We start from the raw sequence: 21238 nt of genomic DNA, 5'->3' as shown, positions 1-21238 counted from the left end.
CAAGAGGCTATGCCTTCACCACAGGCAAGTCCACGAGAGACCCGCGGTCCGGAAGACGCACAGTCACATTTGCCTGTGATCGTGGAGGTAGACCAGGGGCTCATACAAGCAAGGACCAGAAGCCAGCTGAACGGCAACGGTCTACAAGCTCCCGTATCACTGGATGCCAGTTTTCCATCAATGCGAAAGAGAGCCTTGATAAGTCGTACTGGTATATCAGGCATCGCCCAGGCGAGGAGAAGTCGGTCCACAACCATGAGCCCAGTCTGCACATTACAGCACATCCAGCTCATCGTGCCTCTCCTCAACTGACCAGTCAGCTATTGGGAACCTCGCAAGCGCCGGCATAGCACCAAAGGATATCCGGACATATATGCGCCAGAGCTCTCAGACTGCTCAAGGAGCGACACAGCAAGACATATATAACTGTATCGCACAGCGCAGACGAGAGCTTCTTGCTGGGCAGAGCACAATGCATGCCCTTGCCAATGAGCTTGACAACGAGGGGTTCCAAACCCGCATACAGCTTGACCATGACGGCCGAGTCACAGCGGTCTTATTCGCACACCCGGCGTCACTAGAATACCTCAACGCATACCCAGAATTACTACTTCTAGACTGCACATACAAGACGAACAAATATAAGATGCCACTGCTCGATATGATCGGCGTTGATGCCTGCCAACGGTCATTCTGTATTGCCTTTGCCTTTCTCAGTGGTGAAGATGAAGATGACTACATCTGGGCACTGGACCAACTCCAATCGATATACGAGTTATATGACATTCGCCAGCCATCCGTTATCCTTACAGATCGTTGCCTTGCCTGCATGAACGCAATTTCCCGGTGCTTTCCTGCGTCAAGGTCTCTGCTCTGCATCTGGCATGCGAACAAGGCGGTGCTTAGCTATTGCAAACCAGCATTCGACCGTGAGGATGAGAACTCTAACAGTGATGAGAAATGGGTTGAGTTCTTTGGGTATTGGCACTCAATCGTGAGCTCGAGAGATGAGGAGACATTCGATCAACAAGTTGAAGAGCTGGAGAAGCGCTTTGTACCACGATACGTCAAGGAGGTTAGCTACATACGGGAAACCTGGTTGGACCCGTATAAGGAAAAGCTCGTCAAGGCCTGGGTTGATCAATATGCTCATTTCGGCAATGTGGCTACTTCCCGGGTGGAAGGCATCCACGCATTATTGAAGAGCCACCTTAAGAAGTCAACACTAGACCTCTTCGAAGCAACGAGGGCAATCAAGCAAGCTCTTCTCAACCAACTGGCCGAGCTACAAGCCAACCAAGCCAGGCAGCATATACGGATGCCAATTGAGCTCTCTGGAACCGTATATAGCACGGTACGTGGCTGGGTATCACACGAAGCCTTGCGACAGGTTGCAAAGCAACACAAGCGCCTCAACGAGAAAGACATCCCTGCTTGCACAGGCAGCTTCACCAAGTCTCACGGTCTCCTTGTGCGCACACATTACAGCCGCTCATAGAGGAAGATCTGCCACTCCGGCCACAACATTTTCATACGCATTGGCGCCTTCGACGGGATACCAAAGAGATTGGTCAGGTCCTCAGAGCCTCGTCGGCGATTGGACCAACTTGTCGCCACATCGAGGATAACACAGTCATCCACACAGCGCGAGCCAAGTGCATTTGAAGCCATAGAGCCAGTTCTACGGCCAAAGGCGCCACCTACATGCAGCAAATGCCACCAGAAAGGGCACATCATGACATCTCGCAATTGTCCTTTACGCTATAGCGACATACTGCAGCGGGCAGAGGCACGGGCGGCAGAGACTGCAGAGACGGCAGCAATTGCAGCGACTGCACAGACTGCACAGACTGCACAAGCAGTAGCAATTTCAGAGACTGCACAGACTGCAGCAGTCATGGAGACAATCACGGTTGCAGTCACTACAGTCTCTACGGTGTCTACAATTGCTGCAGTCTCGACAGGAATTGCAGAAGCTACAGAGACTACGGAGAATCTACGATATGATGACCCACGAGCCATCTATCAGAGGTATGTCAGGGCAAGAGACTCTTGGTATAGAGCACAGCCTCGCGGCAATCTCAAGACCAACCAGGCATACCGAAAGGCAATGGGCTTGCCATTGCGCTACAGCAAGACTGAATATGACTGGTGCCTCGACTGGAAGCAAATGTCAAGGAGCTGCGGCTCGAGGAAATGGACCAAGGAAGAGATGATGGCATACCTTGATTGGGATAAGGCAGAAGAAGAGCGGTTAGATGCCCGGGTGGCCGAGGAAATGCAAGCGCAGCCTTTCTCACGAGAAAGAGGTACTGCAGGTATATGGGCTGACTGAGAGAGACTCGGAGGAACAGCAGGCAAACTATTCCCGCATATAAGTCGTCTGCTAGGACCGGTCTGTATAAGTGCGCCACAGTTGGAAACCACAGCAATTCTAGATTAAAAAAAATTTGAGTCGATTGACACTCAAATTGACGCTGTGGCCGTTGAGTACTTTTGCCGATGTGCGGGGAGATATGTGCAGTAAAACTGGCGCGCCAGCGCGGTCGCGGCGGGCGCTGTTCGCGGCGCCCCCAAAGGCCCGCCGGGCTTACATAACAAGCGCGGGCGGCCGCGCCGGCCTTTAAAGCGCGGACCCCCGCCTCTATTGGCCCCTCTCGGGCTTGGTGTCTTGGTGTAGTGCTTAGTCATGCTCGGCGGTCCAGCCTTCTCCGCTCTCAACCATCCTCCTTCACTCTGACAAGATGTGCAAGATGTGTCCAACTCAACCCAAGCTCCAGCGACTGCCTCCTAAAGACACCGATCCCAGGCTTTTGCGCATAATTTCCTCTGGAACGAGCTTCCATGGCTATTTCATCGACGGCTTGCAATTCCTTGCACGCATCCCATCAAGGGCAGGTCAAGTCTCCTTGCTCGTGAATCTGGCTTCGTGCTGGGAGCCAACTTCTGCCAGACTGTGCCGTGCCATTAAATCCATCACGACCGTCGGGTGAACTGGGTCAAAGAATATCTTTTCCAAACTCAGGTGTACGTCATGACCAAAAGAGAGACAAGGCCCCGCGCATGCAGGCAACAGGAACCCCCGGCGGACAGCCATCCACGGAGTACCTCACCGTCCCGTGGTCCATCCTTCTCCAGGCTGCATATTGCCTGAGTCGCGGAATCGACTTCTAGCCAGAATTTTCAAGGTCCCCTGACTTCATTTGTTCAATGTACGCCTTTGCCCAGGCCACTGGGAGGTCGTCAGCAACATGGACCACGCGGCCACGGCATTCGTGCCGAGCCCAAGCCACTTACTCCGGGCACTTCCTTTGGCCTTTGTGCTCATGTGCCATGTATTTCCGTTTCCATCCTCACAGTGGTTGCAGCAAAGACAGAACTCAAAGCTTCCCGGCAAGGGCGACAGCTCTGGTGTCGGCAGCCCTGTGGGTGATGCCTCCCTCCGCAGATGCTCCATCTCCTTGAACATCTCAATCGGGGAGATCTCATCAGGCATCGAGGCTGCTGTTCCCCAGGATCCGATCTCACAGAGGACGCTTTGACCGTGGTCGCCCAGCGAAGTGGCCAAGGAGGATGAAGTGGGGGGATGAGGCACATGTGTCCCCTCGTCGAACGACCGATTAGGGGCAAACGCGCTGTCTTTCGACGAGCCATACGCCGCTTCGCGGCTCCAGCGCGAAGAACCGGGTTCGAACAGAGTAAAATCGGTCCAACAGGGGCCCAGAAGCACTTGTGAGGGGCGTTTTCCACGGCTGGGCTGACCGTCATCGTTGCCGCTCTGGTGTCCACGAAACGCCGGCTCTCTTTCTGCGCGAGATCCCTCATGGTCGGACTCTGGCTTGCGCAGGGGGCCGGGTGTGCAGGCGAGTGACAGCTCTGGCCTCCCCGCCTCGGTGTCTCTCTTGGTAGGTCTGGCTCTCCCGGGGGGCCCAAGTGCGTCATCTTCGAGTCCCTGAGAATACCCACGAACGCGCATGTCGTTATCCATGGTGTCTGGCAAAGTTCAGTGTCATTTCAATGCATATATTTGTCGCAGCCTGCTTACGAACGATCTGATCAGCCAGAAAGAATGTCAGATGACGATGTGGCAAGCTTCAATCTGTCTGATGGTTGTTGAAGATCAGGGAGGGCCCAAGTCTAGTGGCTTGTGGCTGGTCGAATGATCTGCGGTCTTTCTTACAGAGAGTAGAGAGGGAAGATGAAAGGAAGAAAACGAGAAGGAGGAGGAGGAGGGGGAGGGGGAGGGCCGACCCTATGGGACAAGCTCCGAAGAGCGGCAGCCACGAGAGCCCCCCCGGTCTCGACCAATTAGCGCCCTTCGTCGTCAACCGTCCCATGAAGCGAACTGCCTCGGCGTCATCCCTTGTACCCCAGCTTAGTTCGTCCATGGTCGAAGTGGTCGGAGAAGAGATTTGAGCGCCCCGCCCCCGAATGGGTTCAGTCGTTGCCCCATTCCCCCTCATCTGGATGCTGTTCGACCATCTCATGGTCTCGGGTACAAAGTATCCTCATCGCTCAGGGGGTTGTGATGCTGTCATTAAGCGATGGCATCATTGCATATCCGTTTGGCTTGCTCTCCTCGCAGTGATGCCGCCTAGGAGTGGACCGCAGGAGCTACGTAGCGAATCGGTGATATATGCCATTGCCCGGACAAAGCCGGGAATTCGGATGTCTGCGCAGAGACGAGCGTCCCGGGGGCTCATGCGTCGGTCTTTCCCTGGTACAGGCTCTCGAGCAAGCCGGTGTCGGTTGTAGAGATGTCACAGATGCGCGATGAGCATGGATGTGACTGCTGAATGAGATATGTGGCCGCCATCTTCCCTCACGGTCCGGTAGGAGGACTGGCATGGCAGGCAGACTCGGGGTAAAGCGCGTCGCTGCACGTCTGGGAGCAACGCCCGTGCGATGATAGCGGCCGTCGGGTGCCCTCTACGCTATTCAGGTAAATGGGGGGGAGCGGAGTGACAAGAGAGGGAACCTCGGTGCATGGCATCTACTTACAGCTTGCAGTACAAGCTGGTGTAGGTTACAAAGGGCCGCCAGAGCCATCTTTGGCAACCAAGCACTCTGTCGCCAAGGCGGATGGAAGGAGACTGGCCAGTGTCTAGCATCATGCCGGCCTGTAGTAGGCCTTGGGTTGGCCGGAGCGGTGGCCAAGGTGGCCAAGCTCGGGGTGGTGCCTGTCGGAGTAGTAAAGCATAGACGGCGGAGACAGATTCAAGGCGAATGCCTATGGTTGCGGGGTGGAGGAAGATGGCCGCCAGCAGCTGTTGCTTGTTGAGCGAGCGCTCTTGGCCTCGGTCTCGTCGGTAGACGATTCAATCCAAGGCACTCGCTGGGGGAAAAGTTGTCGGCGCAGCGCCCAGTTTGTGTCCAGATATGCTGTCGATTGGTTCGATCCATGACTAAAGTATCCAATCATGGCCACTCGCATACACGGAGGAGGGCTATGATGATGATGAACCGCCTCAGGCTCCAGGACCGACGTGCGGGCCAAGGTTGGATGCGAGGATGGCAAGCCAGAGGCTGAGTTCATGGCGGGAACCATGGAACTGTTCTCGGACTTGAGCCTCCAGGTATTAGCCGACGGTATTCTTATAAGTTGAAGAGAATATCACACGTCGGGGCGCAAAACAGCCTACAGTGCCTGCCTCGATGTAGTCGAGGAGCCGTGTAATACAGGTCGCGGCTTAGACGGCAATTGCCGGCTCAGTGGACCAGACACGCGCCGAGACGCGACGGGCCGTAAAGGAACCAGCTGTAATTATTATGTATGTAATTACCGAGTGCTCTACAGTGGGTCGCTGTGCAGTAACTTAGCGTCAAGGCCCGTCTCTCACCCGGGCAACGTCCAATCCGACTCATCGCTCACCGTCAGACTTCTCCATCGGATACAGACCGAGCAGAGGGCAATGGCGGGCGCACGCAAGCGCGGTGCTACGGCTCCTGCGGCCGATGCTGGATTCGACGAGCCAGCGCCCAAGCGACGATCCTCTCGACAGGCTGCTGCTGCTGCTGCCGCCGCCGCCCCGGAACAGTCGGTGGATGCGCCGCCTCGGCAGGACACGAGGAAGCCTGCAGAAGCCAAGACGGGGAAACGCGAGGCTAGGAGGGCCAGCCAAGGCAATGCGCGCGGGCGAGGCGTAAGGCCCAAGCGGGATCATGATGCGCCGGCTGCGAAGAAGAACAAGGCCACGCCGGCCACGACGAGTAGAAGCAACAGCACCAGTCAATCCAGGACAAAGCCGGAGCGGTCGAGCGACGACCCCAAGCCGGCAGAAGCGCGCCGTTCCGACGACGGCGACGACATCTCGGCCGTCAACCCCGAGGCGCCGCGGCACGATGGCGAGTGGTACTGGCTCATGAAGGCGGAACCCGAGACGCGCCTCGAAAACGGCGTCGACGTCAGCTTCTCCATCGACGACCTGCGCGCCAAGACGAAGCCCGAGGGCTGGGACGGTAAGCTGCAGCTTCTCCGTCTTCCTACCGTTGGGCTTCTGTCTTTGCTCACTTGTTCACTCGTCTTTTCCCTTTTCTTGCTCCTACATGCGAGGACACTTCCGTCTTCCATGTGCATCTTGCTGACGAGCTGCTTCTGTGCAATTCATGACTAGGTATTAGAGCATATGCAGGTGCGTGTGAGATGAGAACCACCCAGTTCAGGTTAGGGAGCTAACACGTGTCGCTGCTCCTCGCCACAGCCCGAAACCACATGCGCACCATGAACGTCGGCGACAAGGCCTTTTTCTACCACTCCAACTGCAAGGATCCCGGCATCGCCGGCGTCATGGAAATTGTCAAGGAGTTCTCCCCAGACCGTACGTCCAAGGTCTCCTCACTCACCCCCGTCCTCGGAGCCCCCCGTTTGAGAGGAATGCAAGTTGAAGGTCTCAAATCTGACAGAAAGCGCCCTCATCCCGGGCGCGCCCTACTACGACCCGTCGTCGACCAAGGAGAACCCCCGGTGGAGCCTGGTGCACGTCAAGTTCCGCCGCAAGTTCGCCGTGCCCATCTCTCTGCGCGAGCTGCGCGAGCTGGGGAAGTCCGGCGGCGCGCTCGAGGGCATGCAGATGCTCAAGCAGTTGCGGTTGAGCGTGAGCCGCGTCTCCTCGGGCGAGTGGGCGGTGCTATGCCGCCTTGCCGACGACAAGGCTGCCGAGGCGGGCTTGGAGCACGATGAAGGGCGAGAACCGGGGAAGTGAGGGACTATACCCTCGTGTTGATGTTAAGTTGAGAGTTGATCATCATCTATCACAACCATGTCCCCCATACGTGTATTGATAAATTCGAAGATCGTCTTTGCATGTTCCAGTCCAGCAGTGGCTACCGCTGGCGCCCACCATAATAATGAGCAATCTGCCGTTTGTGCGTGACTCTTATGGCGATAAACACCCGGCATCACTGAGCCCCCATAGTCAAAGGGCACCTCTTGAAGTAATAAATATACGGACATTCGCACATGCCCGAGTCATCGACGGTGAAAAGAAGCCAAGGACCTTGAGCCTAAATTTTATCGACTCAAAGACTCCAAAGTTATCCCAAGCTTTATAAAAATTTGCCTGAGGGTTACGGCATTCCCTCTGTATACTCGCGCAGCAGATTTCAGTTTGGCATCTTGCGGAGGCACCTGCGCATCGACAAGGCCACGCCACTTCTGCTTGGTTAGGCTCGAGGCTTCACTCACTCCTAGACTGTCTCCCCACTATACCGTTTATCTGGATGCCGGGTGCCTAGGTGATGCCGCACTTTTATCAGGGGTCTGCCCGTGCTGGCTTTGGCAGAGAAGTTCGTCTGCCCGGGGTGAGCATGTCCGGTCGCTCGCCGCGCTGCAGCTTTGCTTCTGTGGCTGACTTTCCGGCTCTGGAGAGGAAAGCTGACTCCGGCAGCGCCCCTACGGCTGTGATGTTTTTTTATATCATTACTCGCATGCAGCCTCTAGGGCCATGGCGAGGCTAGCAGGGGCCTAGGCCCCTATTAGTAGTCCTAGCTAGCTATAGAGCCTAGGGACTTATAACTAATTAGGGAAAGGGTAGCTATAAAGGTAATAATAAAGGAAAGGTTAGTCTAGTTCCTCCCGCACGGTGATTTTCCCCCCTAAGGGCCCTAGGGCCCCTAGGTTACTCCTTTTCGAGCTACTTAACTATCCCTATCTCTATTTTAGCTAAGAAGGTTAAAAGGGCTTCCCTTTATTCCTTAGAGCTATAGAGAATAGGTAGGCTAAGGGCCCCCTTTTATCTCTTAGAGGTCTAGTAAAGGACCTCTTTTTCCCTCCTATAGTTTAGGTACTTTAGGATAAGGTGCCTAGCTATATGCCTTCCTTAGCTATAGCGGTAGTCGTCTCGGTCTACCTTATTAGTCCTTTTTAATAAGGAAAATAAAAAGCTAGCCTTAAAAAGGAACTAGTAAAAAGCTAAGAGGGTTAGCCTAGGCCTCTTTATAAGGTCCTTTTCCTAGCTAAGGGCTAGGTAAGGGGTCTTTTAAATAGATATATAGTACTTACTTAGGCCCTTAGCCCTAAGGCCTTTAACCGCCTTAGTAGCCTAGAGTCCCTTTTAATAGTCCTTAGTAGCTTACTAGACCTTTCTTTATAAGTAGCTAATAAAAGCCAAGGAGGTCTCTTAGGTAAGGGCTATTAAGCCTCTTTTAGCTAGCTAGTTAGCTAGCTTATTATAAAAAATCCTTAGGTAGCTAGGATACTAATATAGCTATATATTATAAAAGGCTTTTAAGCTAGATAGGAGCCTTTTAATATATATAGCTAGGTCTAAGAAACCTATAACCTTTCTTATAGCGGCTTAGCTATCTATAAAGATATAGGTATTTATAAGGGGGTTAAGAGGGCTAAGCCTTAATAGCCGAGGCCTCTTAGCTAGGTCTTTTAAGACCCTTAGTATCGTAAATAGCTCTATATTAGCTACTTTAATTAAGGGCTCTAGGTTCTTATAGTACGCCTTAATAGGCCTATTTTCTAGGCTTATTTTATAGAAGGAGTAAGCGTTAGTCTTTATAAGGGACCCCTTAAAGCACCCCTTAAAGCTATTAGTATAAAAGGCTAAGGGCCGTAACCTAAAGTCTTTTAGGCTAGCTAAGCTAGCTAAGAGGTATTAGTACTACTTCTTAGCTAAGGGCTTAGGGGCCTTTATTATTATAATAAAGGCCTTAAGCTCTAAAGCCTATAAGAGCTCCTAGCTAGCTTTCCTTCTTTCTAAGTTATAGTTAGGTCCTATAAGAGCTAATAAGCTTTTAAGGAGGTAGAAGAGCTATATATATAGCTTAATATAGCTTAAGGCCCTTAAGTAAGAGCCTAAGTTAGTAAGGTTATCTTATATAGCTAGGTTATAAGCTTACTTTATAAGGTAACTAGGTAAGAAGTATAGGGTCTAGACGGCGTAGGAGAGGTATACCCTTTTAAATTATACCTTTAGTAGCGGTAGGGCCGCTTTAGCTTTTAAAGCCTTAATAAGAGATCCTTTAAAGGCCCTTAAGACCTTTAAAAGAGCTTAGTTTTAAAGCTTTTAAAAAGACTTTATAAGGCTCTTAAGGGTCTTAGGCCCTATATATAAAGGCTAGGCCCTATAGTTTACTATAGAAGTTATATAGGCTTAGTAAAGCTATTTAAAGGCTCTAAATAATAAGCCTTTTTATATAAAGGTTAAGTAGGATAGTCCTTTAAAAGCAGCTTATATAAAGGCTACCTATAAAAGCTTTTACCTTATATAGGCCTAGACTAAGGTCTAAGCTAAGTTTATATATAAGTAGCCTTTAAGCTTATATAAGCTATACTTATACTTCTTTTCCTTTTCCCTTTTATAGATTATTAACCTTCTTTTAATAGACTATACCTAAGCCTATACCTTTACTTACTTTATAATAGTATAATCTACCTTTTATTTTACCTTCTTTATATCCTTATATATAGAATAGCTATTTTTAGCTACTTTTAAAGCTAAAGTTTAATTACCTAGTTAAGCTAAACCGCCCGCGTAAGTATATATATATATAAAAATATTTATACTCTTATAGTTATAAAATTAAAGTAAATATAATTCTTATAAAGAGAGATATAAGAAGTATATATAAAATATATAAAGGTAAAATTAAAAGTAAGGGGTCGGATAGGTAGGGAAGAGATATTTAATTCTTATAAGGGTAGTAATTATAATAAGGGAGTAATTTTTATATTACCTTAATTCTCCTTCTTTCCTCTATCTATCGCCCTTTTTTATACCTATTTAGTATCTTAATTAATTAAGAAGATCCTACTTAAAGAAGCTACTAATGTCCTTTTAACTACTAAGCTTTTTACTAGTTTTTCCCCTTTTTTCTAGCCGTTACTAGTATATCCGTCTTATCTCTTACTACCTCTATAAGAAGCTATCCTTACTTTTACTTCCCTTCTTACCCCTACCCTCCTCTTTATACCTCTTTTTAGCTCCTTCTTTAAAACCTGTTTTTTAGCTTCTTAGGTCCCTTATACTAAAGGATATCTCTAAGAACTACGAAATTAAGCTACGCTTCGCGATAATAATACTTAGTTCGCTTAGGTAATTAATAGCCTCTTATAATAATAAGGCTCTATATAACTAAGAGCAGTACTACTATACCTTAGTAATTTTAATAGCTCCTTTATAGAGCTCGAGCTATAGCTACTTTATATAAAAGTAAAGCTCTATATTAATAGCGCTATAATAAAGGATATTTATACTTAATCTAACTATCTTTATATAGGCCTATCCCTATACTTATAAAGATATCTCTTACTATTTATATATATTAATATAAATAAACTAGCCGACCTCCTTATAAAGCTTTATACTAACTACGGCGAACCTAATATAGCTAAGTTAATAGGCTAAGAGCTTATAACGCTCTATTAAAAGTAAAGTAAAGCTATTCCGGCCTACCTTATATAGTTTAAAGAGGTATTTTATTAAGTAAATATATATAGCTAGCTTAATATAGTAAAGTATAATTACCTTATTATAAGCTTAAATATAAATTAATATACCCGTTTAAGTAAAAGGTCTATACTATTAAATATATATACTAATCTTATCTACCTTCTTTGCTAACTTAGTAGTAATAAGTTCTTTTTTTATCTTCTTTTATAGTATAAGAAGAAGATAACGCTAGTAATACTATAGATATTTCTATGTCCGCCTTAAGGATAAAGGAGAAAACGAGGTAGTAATAAGAAGGTCGCTATATATACTATAGTAGTAAATCCTATTAGTTTTTAAAGTGCCCGCGCTAGGAGGCGCGGGTAAATATACTCTAAGTAGTAAAGGGGTATATATACTAAGATAGAAAGGAGGTTAGGTTTAATAATAGCGACTTTAGTAATAAGTAATCCTAGTAATATACCCTCGTAGTATAGTAGTTATATACCTAGGAGGCCTACTAGCTATAATACTAGAGTCGGTTTAAATCTAGCTAAAGGCATAATTAATTTTTAGTTAGACTAATAGACTATACTAACCTACTTATTAATTAGCTAATTAGCGCTTTTAAAAGCGCTTATAAATATACTAGTAGTCTAGCCCCGCTATAAGTAGGCCGGCCTAGACCTTACTTACTTAAACCTAGCGATAAATTTATTAGTACCTCCCCTTAACCCTAGTCTAGACCCCTTAACTAGGAAAATAAAAACCTAAGGCCGATACTAGTAACTTAATAAGTATAGCGCGAAGCTAGTACGATAACCTAACTACTAGCCCGGCTAAAGGCCGCTATTAATAAAAAAATAGCTTACTAAGCCTTATAGCGGAAAAAAAGGTAGAGCCTAGAAAGATATTATTATAAGATAAGGTTTAAGATAATTATATAATTAACTATTAACTAAAAACGCTCGTACTACCGATTAATACTATATACCCTATATATATAAAGGAGTTACTTTTAAAGGTTACTTTATAGTAATACTAATATAATTCCGACTAACTATAATAATACTTAATATAGCTAGCGTAAGATTCTTATATATTATAACCGCGACTTAGTATAAGGGCGGACTAGCTATAAAAGAGGGGAGGGTTTTCCTTTAAGTACTTTAGTTTTTCCGTCTTATTTAACGCTAAAGTTCTAAATACCTTTAGATAGGTTACTAGTATAATCTTAATTAATCTTAGTAATACTATTATAAGCTTTACTAGCGTTCTATTATATATAGTAGTAGCTACTATATAAATAGGATATATACTTATAGCGATTAAAAGGGCCGCTAAGATATAAGAAGGCCGCTAATATAACTATAGTAAAAGGGAGTGCCTATATAGCCCTATATAAAAAGGAGCGGAGTCTTATATACTAAAGTACTATCTATTATATTATAGTACTAAGAGCTACTACTATATATTAATATAAGAGGGGCGGGATACTATAAGCTTATTAAAGCTAGCTATACGCTATTTTATATACCTTTACTCCTTAGCTATAAGTATTAAAGCTTAACTCTAAGGGTACGGCCCTTACTAATAATATAGTGTTTTTTAAGAAGCTTATAAAGGTCGCTTAAGAAAGTTATATTTAACGCTAAAGTTAGCGCTAAGTAATATAAGGAACGCTACTACTAAATTTAGCTATAGCTTACTCTTACTTTCCTTATACTTATTTCCTCCCTTAAGTACGATTATCTCTTAAATATACCTTAGATTTCTCTTAATCTAACCTTAGATATACTCTTATAGTAGCTCTTTTTAAGCTAAATTCTAAGCTATAATTGCTTCTTACTAGCTTTATAGCGTGACTTTTCTTATAGTCCGTTTCTTTATTTAAGGCTAGGTAGGCTCTATTATATTAAGGTTAAGGCTATTACTATATTAAAGAAGCCGCTAAACTTAATAAAAGTTATAGGCTTAATATTAAATATAGTAGTTATATACTAAAGCCTTATTTTCTTAAACTATTATACTTAGTTAGTCTTATATATATTCCTTAGAAAAAGGGACGAACTTTAAAATAAAGATATAGTTAACTTAATAGGTAGAGACTTTAGTAAGGCTAGTAATCTTATAGGTAGTCTTACCGCTAAATATAAGCCTAACTATAAGAGCCCTTACTATAGTATTTATATTTAAAGCTATAATAAGGAAGAATTTAATAATAAAGAATATTCCCTTATAAATTAAGTAAGGGGTTTCCTAGCTTAATATTAAGCTATATATATAAAGATAATATATATAAGGATTAGGCCCTTATTAAATAGAACTTTTAAAATACTCCTTTATACTTAAGAGGGTATTATATATTATTTACTAACGTTTTTTCCGCGATAAGTATATATAGTTCGCGTAAAGGTTCTATCCTCCTAAGCGCGGTATTAAGTATTATTTAAAGTTATACCTCTTTAAAAGCTAGGTAAGGGCATAATATAAGGGCTTTTACCCTATATAGGCTTAAACTAAGGTCTAGACTAAGTCTATATATAAGCGGCCTCTACGCTTATATAAGCTATACTTATACTTCTCTTTCTTTTCCCCTTTATAAATTATTAACCTTCTTTTAATAGACTATACCTAAGCTTATACTTTTACTTACTTTATAATACTACTTTCTTTTTAAATATATTATTTAAATAGGAGCCTAGAATTAAATAAGACCCTTAGCTATTATACTAAAAGCTTTACCTTAAAAAATAAGCCTCTTACTATTATACCCTTTAAAATAAGCTGCCTTTACTTATTAAAGTAAATAAGTTTTATCTTTAAAGGGTTAAAGTAAACCCCTTAGTCCTTAGCTTATTTAAATAAGTTAATAGCTATTACTTCTAGCTACTAAGCGTTCTTTTTAGCTAAGGTTAAAGCTATAAAGATACTAAAGTTATTAATATAAAATAGCTACTATCCCCCTTATATATAAGAGGAATAAAATAAGGCTAATAAGGGACCCTTAAGGCACCCTTATTACTAGGTCTATAAAGAGCTAGACTTACCCTTTAAAGGCTAGCTAGATCTTCCTTTTAATAAGAAAGTAGTCTATTTAGCTTATAAGGGCCTTAGAAAGGGTTAAGTCCCTTAAGACCCTTATAAGCTATTCCTTTAATATAAGATCGAAGGCGCCCTTTATATTTAATAAGAGGGTACTAGTAATAGCCTTCTTATTAGACTCCTACTTCTTTTAAATATAGTATAAAAAGAAGAAGGCTATATTTATTACTAACTACTATTTTTATCCCCTTAGCTATATAAGGTTTAAAAGATTAAATATATTAGCTAAATAGCTTAGCTAGTTTAATAGTAGCTATAGTTTATACTTATAGATATACTTATACTAATAGTAATAGTAGTAGCTAGATACTAAAAGATAAGGGGGGGTTTAAAAGAAATAACGAAAAAGAAAAAGCACTAAGTAAGGTAAGGTAAAGGTAAAGAAAGCTAAAAAGGTATATTAATAAAAGAGGATATAAAAGAAGATAAAAGAGATAAAAATAAAAAAAGATACTAATACTATTTACTAGCTAAGGAGGAAAAGAGACTTCTTTTATAGACTAAATTTTCCCTCTTTCTTCCTTAGACGAATAAGGGCTAAGGGATTATCTAATTAAAAAGAGGGCTAGCTAGAGACTCTACTAAGGATCCTACTAAAGACTCTACTATATAGGCTATATATTCCTTAAGGTATAGATACCCCCGTTAAACTAAGTAGTATATAGCTTTTTAAGGACCTTTCCTAAGTAGTTAAATAGATATATAACTTTATAGGCTTTAAGGATAGTATAGTTTAGCTTATTTTACTTAAAAAGTCTAATTCTTATAGCTTCTTTTTATACTTTAAAGTAGTATCCTTAGTTAAATAAAGCTTTATAAGCCTTATTAAAGACTATAAGGATAGCTTTATATATATATTAAATAAGGAGGAAGCTAAGGGAGTCTAAGCTAAGAGCTTTCTTATTAAAAGAGCTAAAAATAGCCCTTTTAATCTTAGGGTCCTTTAGCTCTAGTTAGTTTTACTTAACTATACCCTTATTACCTATATAGCTTAAAGGCTCTTTAATACTTATAATAGACCTAGCCCTAGCCCTAGCACCTTTTTCCTAAGAACCGGGCCTAAGGATTCTTTTAATAAGCCCTCTAAGCTCTTAAGGAAGCCTAAAAGATCGAACCCTTTTATACGACGCTTATAAAAGGGCTTAAGAAGGTAGCTATAAGGACCTTAGACCGCTAATAGCCCTTATAATAGCCCCTATACTAGCTTAAGGCCGCTTAATAGCTTAAGGCTACTTAAGGAACCCTTAAAGTAAGTTTAGAAGCTAAGGTTACTATAAAAAAAGCGCTTAATACCTTAGCTAAGGCCCTAGCTAAGGCTCTAGTAAAAGCCTTAGTAAAAGCCTTAACTAAGGCCTTATTTAAGAGGAATATAAAATAGGACTTCTAACTTATCTTAAAGCTAAAAAAAAGGAATCGCTAACGCTAACTATTAACCTTATTACTTTTTATAATAAGCTTAATAAAGCTATAAAGCAACTAGCGATATTAGCTTTATTAACTTTAAATAAAGGTAATATAGTTATAATAATAAAGGCCCTATATATAGTAAAGAAGATTTTAAAGTAATAAGAGAAGTAGTTCTTATACTTTAAGGAGCTACCTATTAAATTAGCTAACCTCCTTACTAGCTAAACTAAGCTAGTAGCCTAAAGCGTCCCTAACCTCTTAAAGACCCTTATCCTTAATATCTTTACTATAAAAGCTAAAACCTTTAATAGGATCGATATTCTAAGGCAGCTTAAGTAGCTAGGTACCTTATGCCTAACGTAAAAGGTAGGATATATTATCTTTATAGTCCCTTTAAAAGCTATAAGGGCTAAATACTAAAAAATAGCCTTTATATAATAGGTCTATAGATTTAAGTTAAGGCCTAAAAAAAATATACTATATATATATAGTACTATATATACCTTTATTTTAGCTATAACCTTTAAACTTATTAGTAGCTTATTAAGTATACTTTTTATATAGAAATATACTTAACTAAGGACTATAACTACTTTAGCTATAAAGCTAGCTAAAGCTACTTTAACTTTAAGGGTTAATTTTATAATAATAAAAGAAAGTACCTTATAACTAATAAGGTATAATATAGAGTATATAAAGGAATAACTAATACTTACTAGCCTTAGCCCCCTTATACTTATAGGGCCCTTAAAGCTTCTTAGGCTTTTAAGGCTTAAGTATAACTTTATTAATATTATATAATATAATACTAATAAGTAATAAATAGCTAACCTATTAATCTTAAAGTAAGCCTTAAAAGTAAAAGTAGACCTTATCTTATTATAAGAGCTTTACTTTTATAAGATCGATAATAGCTATATCCTTATATAGTATTTAGCTTATAATATAATAACCCTTATCTCGTTTATTAACTTTCCTAAGCTTACTAAGAGGCCTAAGGTTATAGCTTATAAGAAGAGGGAAGCTTAAATAAAAGCTAGCCTAAGCTTTAACCTCTTTTATAATTTTAATATATAAGCTATAAGGGTAAAAGGCGTTAAACTATTTACCCTTATTAACTTATATAATAAAAAAGAGGTTAAAAGGGTCTTAGCTAGCTAAGGCTAGTAGGGGCCCCTTATAATAAAAAGGCTACTATTAATAGCTTAGCTCTTAAAGCAGCCCTTTTTATTAGTAAGGGACTTTAACTTATACTACCCTTAATAAAACCTATTTATAAAACCCTTTAAGGCCTATAAGGTAAAATCCCTTATTAGCTAGCTTAACTACTATAAAGCTTCCTTACTAATAAACCTTAAGATAGCTATAAAAAGCACTTATTAAAGGAAAAGCTTAAAAAAGGCCTTAGTTATAAACCTTACTTTTTATAGCTCTTTTAAATAGCTAACCTAAGTTAACTTTTACTTTTTAAAGGCTATAAGCTTAGATTATAAGCCTAAAGCCTTTAAAGTAAGCTTAAGGGGCCTTAATAAGCTACTCTTAGCTAGGCTTACTACTTATAATTATAAGAAAGTAAACTAAAAAGTACTTTTAAAATACTTAGCTAAGAAGAAATAAGACTTCCTTATAACTATAAAGAAAGCTATAAAAGTAAATAACTTATAAAGGGTAGCTTTTATTTTAATAAGAACTTTTATAAAAGCTTTAAATATAATAATACTAAAAAAAAGGCCTTATAAAGAATCTAAGCTTTAATAGACTAATAAGCTAACTTACTTTTAAAAAGCCTTAAGCTTAGCTTAATAGGCTTATAAGCTAGCTTATAATAAAGAGAGCTAAAAGAGCTTTATAAAATCTTAAAATAGCTTTAAGTATACTATTAAGGCCATTAAAAAGTAATACTAAGAGAGCTTTTTAATAAAAGTAATAAAAAAGGATATCTTTATAGCCTTTTCTTATACTAAGGCTAAAGCTAACCTTAAATTTCTTAGTATCTTATATATAAAAGAAAGGATAAAGGTAAAAGCTAATACTTTTATAGAAAAATATAAGGCCTTCTTTATAACCCCTTTCTTAACCTTAGACCCTAGCCCTAGCCCCCCCTTAGCCCTTCTTAGAGCCTAGAAAAAAAGAGCCTCTAAGCTATATAAGTAGTAAAGGTATAAATAAGTAAGACTAGCTAAAGCTAAAGGACCCTAAAATTAAAAGGGCTATTTTTAGCTCTTTTAATAAGAAAGCCCTTAGCCTAAACTTCCTTAGCTTCCTTCTTATTTAATATATATAAAGCTATCTTTATAGTCTTTAATAAGGCTTATAAAGCTTTATTTAACTAAGGATACTACTTTAAAGTATAAAAGGAAGCTATAAGAATTATACTTCTTAAGTAAAATAAGCTAGACTATATTATCCTTAAGGCTTATAAAGTTATAAGTTTACTTACCTATTTAGGAAAGGTCCTTAAAAAGGTATATACTACTTAGCTAAGCTATTTAGCTAATATAGCTAGGCTTTTAAACCTTATATAGCTAAGGGGATAAAAATAGTAGTTAGCTATAAATATAGCCTTCCTCCTTTTATACTATCTTTAAAAGAAGCGAGAGTTTAATAAGAAGGCTACTACTAATACCCTTTTTTTAGATATAAAGGGCGCCTTTATTTTTATATTAAAAGAATAGCTTATAAGGGTCCTAAGGGACTTAAACCTCCTTAAGGCCCTTATAAGCTAAGTAGACTACTTCCTTACTAAAAGAAAGATCTAACTAGCCTTTAAAGAATAAGTTTAGCCCTTTATAGACTTAGTAATAAAGGTGCTTTAAAGGTCTCTTATTAGCCTTATTTTATTTCTCTTATATATAATAAGGATACTAGCGGCTAAGGGATACTAGCTATCTTATATAAATAACTTTAGTATCTTATTATTACTAACCTTAGCTAAGAAAAACGTTTAGTTTTTATAAAGAAAGATATAAGAAGTATATAAAAATATATAAAGGTAAAATTAAAAGTAAGAGGTCGGATAAGTAAGGTAAAGAGATTTAATTCTTATAGGAGTAGTAATAAAAGTAAGGGAGTAATTATTATATTACCTTAATTATCCTTCTTTCCTTTATTTAACGCCCCTCTTTATACTTATTTAGTATCTTAATTAATAAAGAAGATCCTACTTAAAGAAGCTATTAATATCCTTTAACTACCGAGCTTTTTACTAGTTTTTCCCTTCTTTTCTAGCCGTTGCTAGTATATCCGTCTTATCTCTTACTACCTTTATAGGAAGCTATCGCTACTTTTACTTCCCCTTATACCCTTACCCTCCTTTCTATACTTCTTTTTAGCTCCTTCTTCCTTTTTCTATACTAAGTATTTTTAGCTTCTTTAGTCCTTCTTACTAAGTAATATCTCTAAGAACTATAAATTTAAGCTACGCTTTATAATATACCCACTTAGCTATAGCCTACCCCTTAAGGGTATAGCTAATATTCTTGCGAAGAGAGATACGAGAAGTATATAAAAATATACGAAGGTAAAATTAAAAGTAAGGGGTCGGATAGGTAGGGTAGAGAGATTTAATTCTTACGGGAGCAGCAATTAAGGTAAGGGAGTAATTATTATATTGCCTTTATTATCCTTCTTTCTTCTATCCTACGCCCCTCTTTATACCCGTTTAGCATCTTAATTAATAAAGAAGATCCTGCTTAAAGAAGCTACTAATGTCCCTTTAACTACTAAGCTTTTTGCCGGTTTTTCCCCTCCTTTCTAGCCGTTGCCGGCATATCCGTCTTATCTCTCGCTACCTTTATAGGAAGCTATCGCTACTTCTACTTCCCCTTATGCCCCTACCCTCCTCTCTATACCTCTTTTTAGCTCCTTCTTTAAAACCTGTTTTTTATACCGGGTGTTTTTAGCTTCCTTAGTCCCTCGTGCTAAGGGATATATCCGAGAACTACGAAATCAGGCCACGCTTCGCGATACACCCCCTTAGCTATAGCCTGCCCTTATAGAAAGGGTAAAGCTAAATACCTAGGCCGGTAAGCGTATAGAGGAGGTCTTAGTCTATACTTCTCCCCTACTTAAGAAATCCGGGTTTTAGCCTCTAGGCTCTTTTAGACCTACTTTAGGAAAAGGGGCCTAAGAAGGAAATTAAGTCTTATAAGAAAGGGGGCTTCTAAGGATAAGTCCCAAAAAGGGGCCTTTAAGAAGAATAAGTCCTAATTGCTTAGCCCTCCTTTAGGATAAGTCCTAATTCCTCTCTTCGGCTATAGACGTCTCCTTCCTTCTACGTGCTATTAGCTCCTCTCGTAGACTCTTAAGGCGGGCTTCTAAGGATAGCTTTTCTCGAACGTCTTCTAGCCAAATTTACTATAAAAAGATAGCTAGCTTCTACTTTAGTAGGGGCTTCGTAAGACCGTTAGCTTTTATTAATGCCGTTAGAACCTAATAAACGGAAATAAGTCCCCTTTAAACCTCTTAGCGTAACTAATACTAGTATATATCGATATACCGTAGCTAGGTTAATAGCTTACTATTTTCCTCCGTAAGAATCCGTATAGTCTATATATTATCGCATTCTATAGCTAACGGGGACGGAATTTATAGTCGTAACGATATTAGTAGCCGGCTAAGGAAAATCGCTTCTTTTAACGCTTCTAAAAGAGCTAGTAGCTCTGCCTCTATACTTAATATAGTAATAGTAGCTTGCTTCGAAGCTCTCTAAGTAATAGTTCCTTTAAAAAGGGATATAATATACCTATATAAGCTCTTTCTATCTAAGGAATTATCTATAAAGGACGAATCGCTTAAATAGAGGAAGATTTCTATAGCTTATTTCTTCCTTTCTAGCCCTCCTAGGCGTAGACTATATAATCTCGTTAAATAGAGATAAAGGATAGCTCTATCTACTACTTCTTAATACCTAGGGCTAGGATTCTAGTTATACCTAGCTAGCCGGGAGACCGTAAAAGAGATATCCGGTCTAGTAGAAATAGCTAAAAAAAGCAGGGAGCCTACCTTCTATTAGTATTAGTATTTCTCTTGCTCCTTAGCTTAAAAGGACGGATTAGGCAAAAGCTCTTCGTTTAATATAGGCGTAGAGGGAAGCTTCTTATCGAGGGAATTAGGGAGGAATTTATAAGCGACCTTATCGATATAGGCGTCTTAGGTAAGCTAGATAGTCTATTAGGACCTATTCTAAAGGATTCGTATCCCTAGGAACTACTTTAGCTTTCTAAGCCTAGTTATCTTATACCTTTATTATAGGCCTCGTATAGCCTCCTTAGTAATAGCTTCTTCCTCTTTTAGGTAGGCCTAGATAATATCGTCGACGTAAAAGAAGACTATAAGTTTACCCTTCTATATTATATACGGTTCCTAAGGGACTTTCGTAAAGCCTAGGGCTTCGAGGGAACCTATTAAATGCTATTACTAAAAAAGGGGTAATCTTCGTAGTCCGTATAGAGCTTTCCTAAGCCGTAGAACCTTTCCTAGCTATTAGAAGCCTAGTAGAAGGCGTATATAGATAACTTCTTCTTTTTCCTCGAGTAGATAGTTAATAAAGGCGTTAACTATATCTATCTATTTAAGCTCGAGGTCGAATTCTACTACTATAGCTATAAGGGTCCGAAAGGATATCCTTACTAAGGTAGTTACCCTAGTAGGTAGATCCCCTTTTTCCTATTAATTCCTATAGATAACTAGCTAGGCTTTATACTTTTAAAGGAAGCCGTGTTTATTAGTCTTATAGATAAAGACCTACTTATAGCTAAGGACCTATTTTCCTCTTACTTTTTCCTTAAGGACCTCTTTAAAAGACCCTATCTCTTTATATAAGGCTAGGTAGTCTTTCTAGGCCT

The 21238-nt window shown here is 40.8% G+C and overlaps 2 protein-coding genes across 2 annotated transcripts; one reads left to right on the top strand and one right to left on the bottom strand.

Moving 5' to 3' along the window:
• Positions 1–3170: 3170 nt before the first annotated feature.
• On the bottom strand, positions 3171–3988 carry HRG_01184 (uncharacterized protein; the record flags this gene model as incomplete). The annotated part of the gene is made up of 2 exons (XM_044859655.1): positions 3171–3232; positions 3298–3988. The coding sequence occupies 2 exons, from the start codon at positions 3986–3988 to the stop codon at positions 3171–3173; spliced, it is 753 nt and encodes a 250-aa protein (XP_044726055.1).
• A 1924-nt stretch (positions 3989–5912) lies between these two features.
• HRG_01183 (EVE domain-containing protein) lies at positions 5913–7202 on the top strand (the record flags this gene model as incomplete). The annotated part of the gene is made up of 4 exons (XM_044859654.1): positions 5913–6459; positions 6615–6632; positions 6702–6818; positions 6904–7202. The coding sequence occupies 4 exons, from the start codon at positions 5913–5915 to the stop codon at positions 7200–7202; spliced, it is 981 nt and encodes a 326-aa protein (XP_044726054.1).
• Between the last annotated feature and the right edge of the window lie 14036 nt (positions 7203–21238).

This window comes from Hirsutella rhossiliensis (genome assembly GCF_020360975.1).
Source record: "Hirsutella rhossiliensis strain HR02 chromosome Unknown scaffold00001, whole genome shotgun sequence".
Lineage (NCBI taxonomy): Eukaryota > Fungi > Ascomycota > Sordariomycetes > Hypocreales > Ophiocordycipitaceae > Hirsutella > Hirsutella rhossiliensis.
This window is presented reverse-complemented; position numbering and strand designations above follow the sequence as displayed.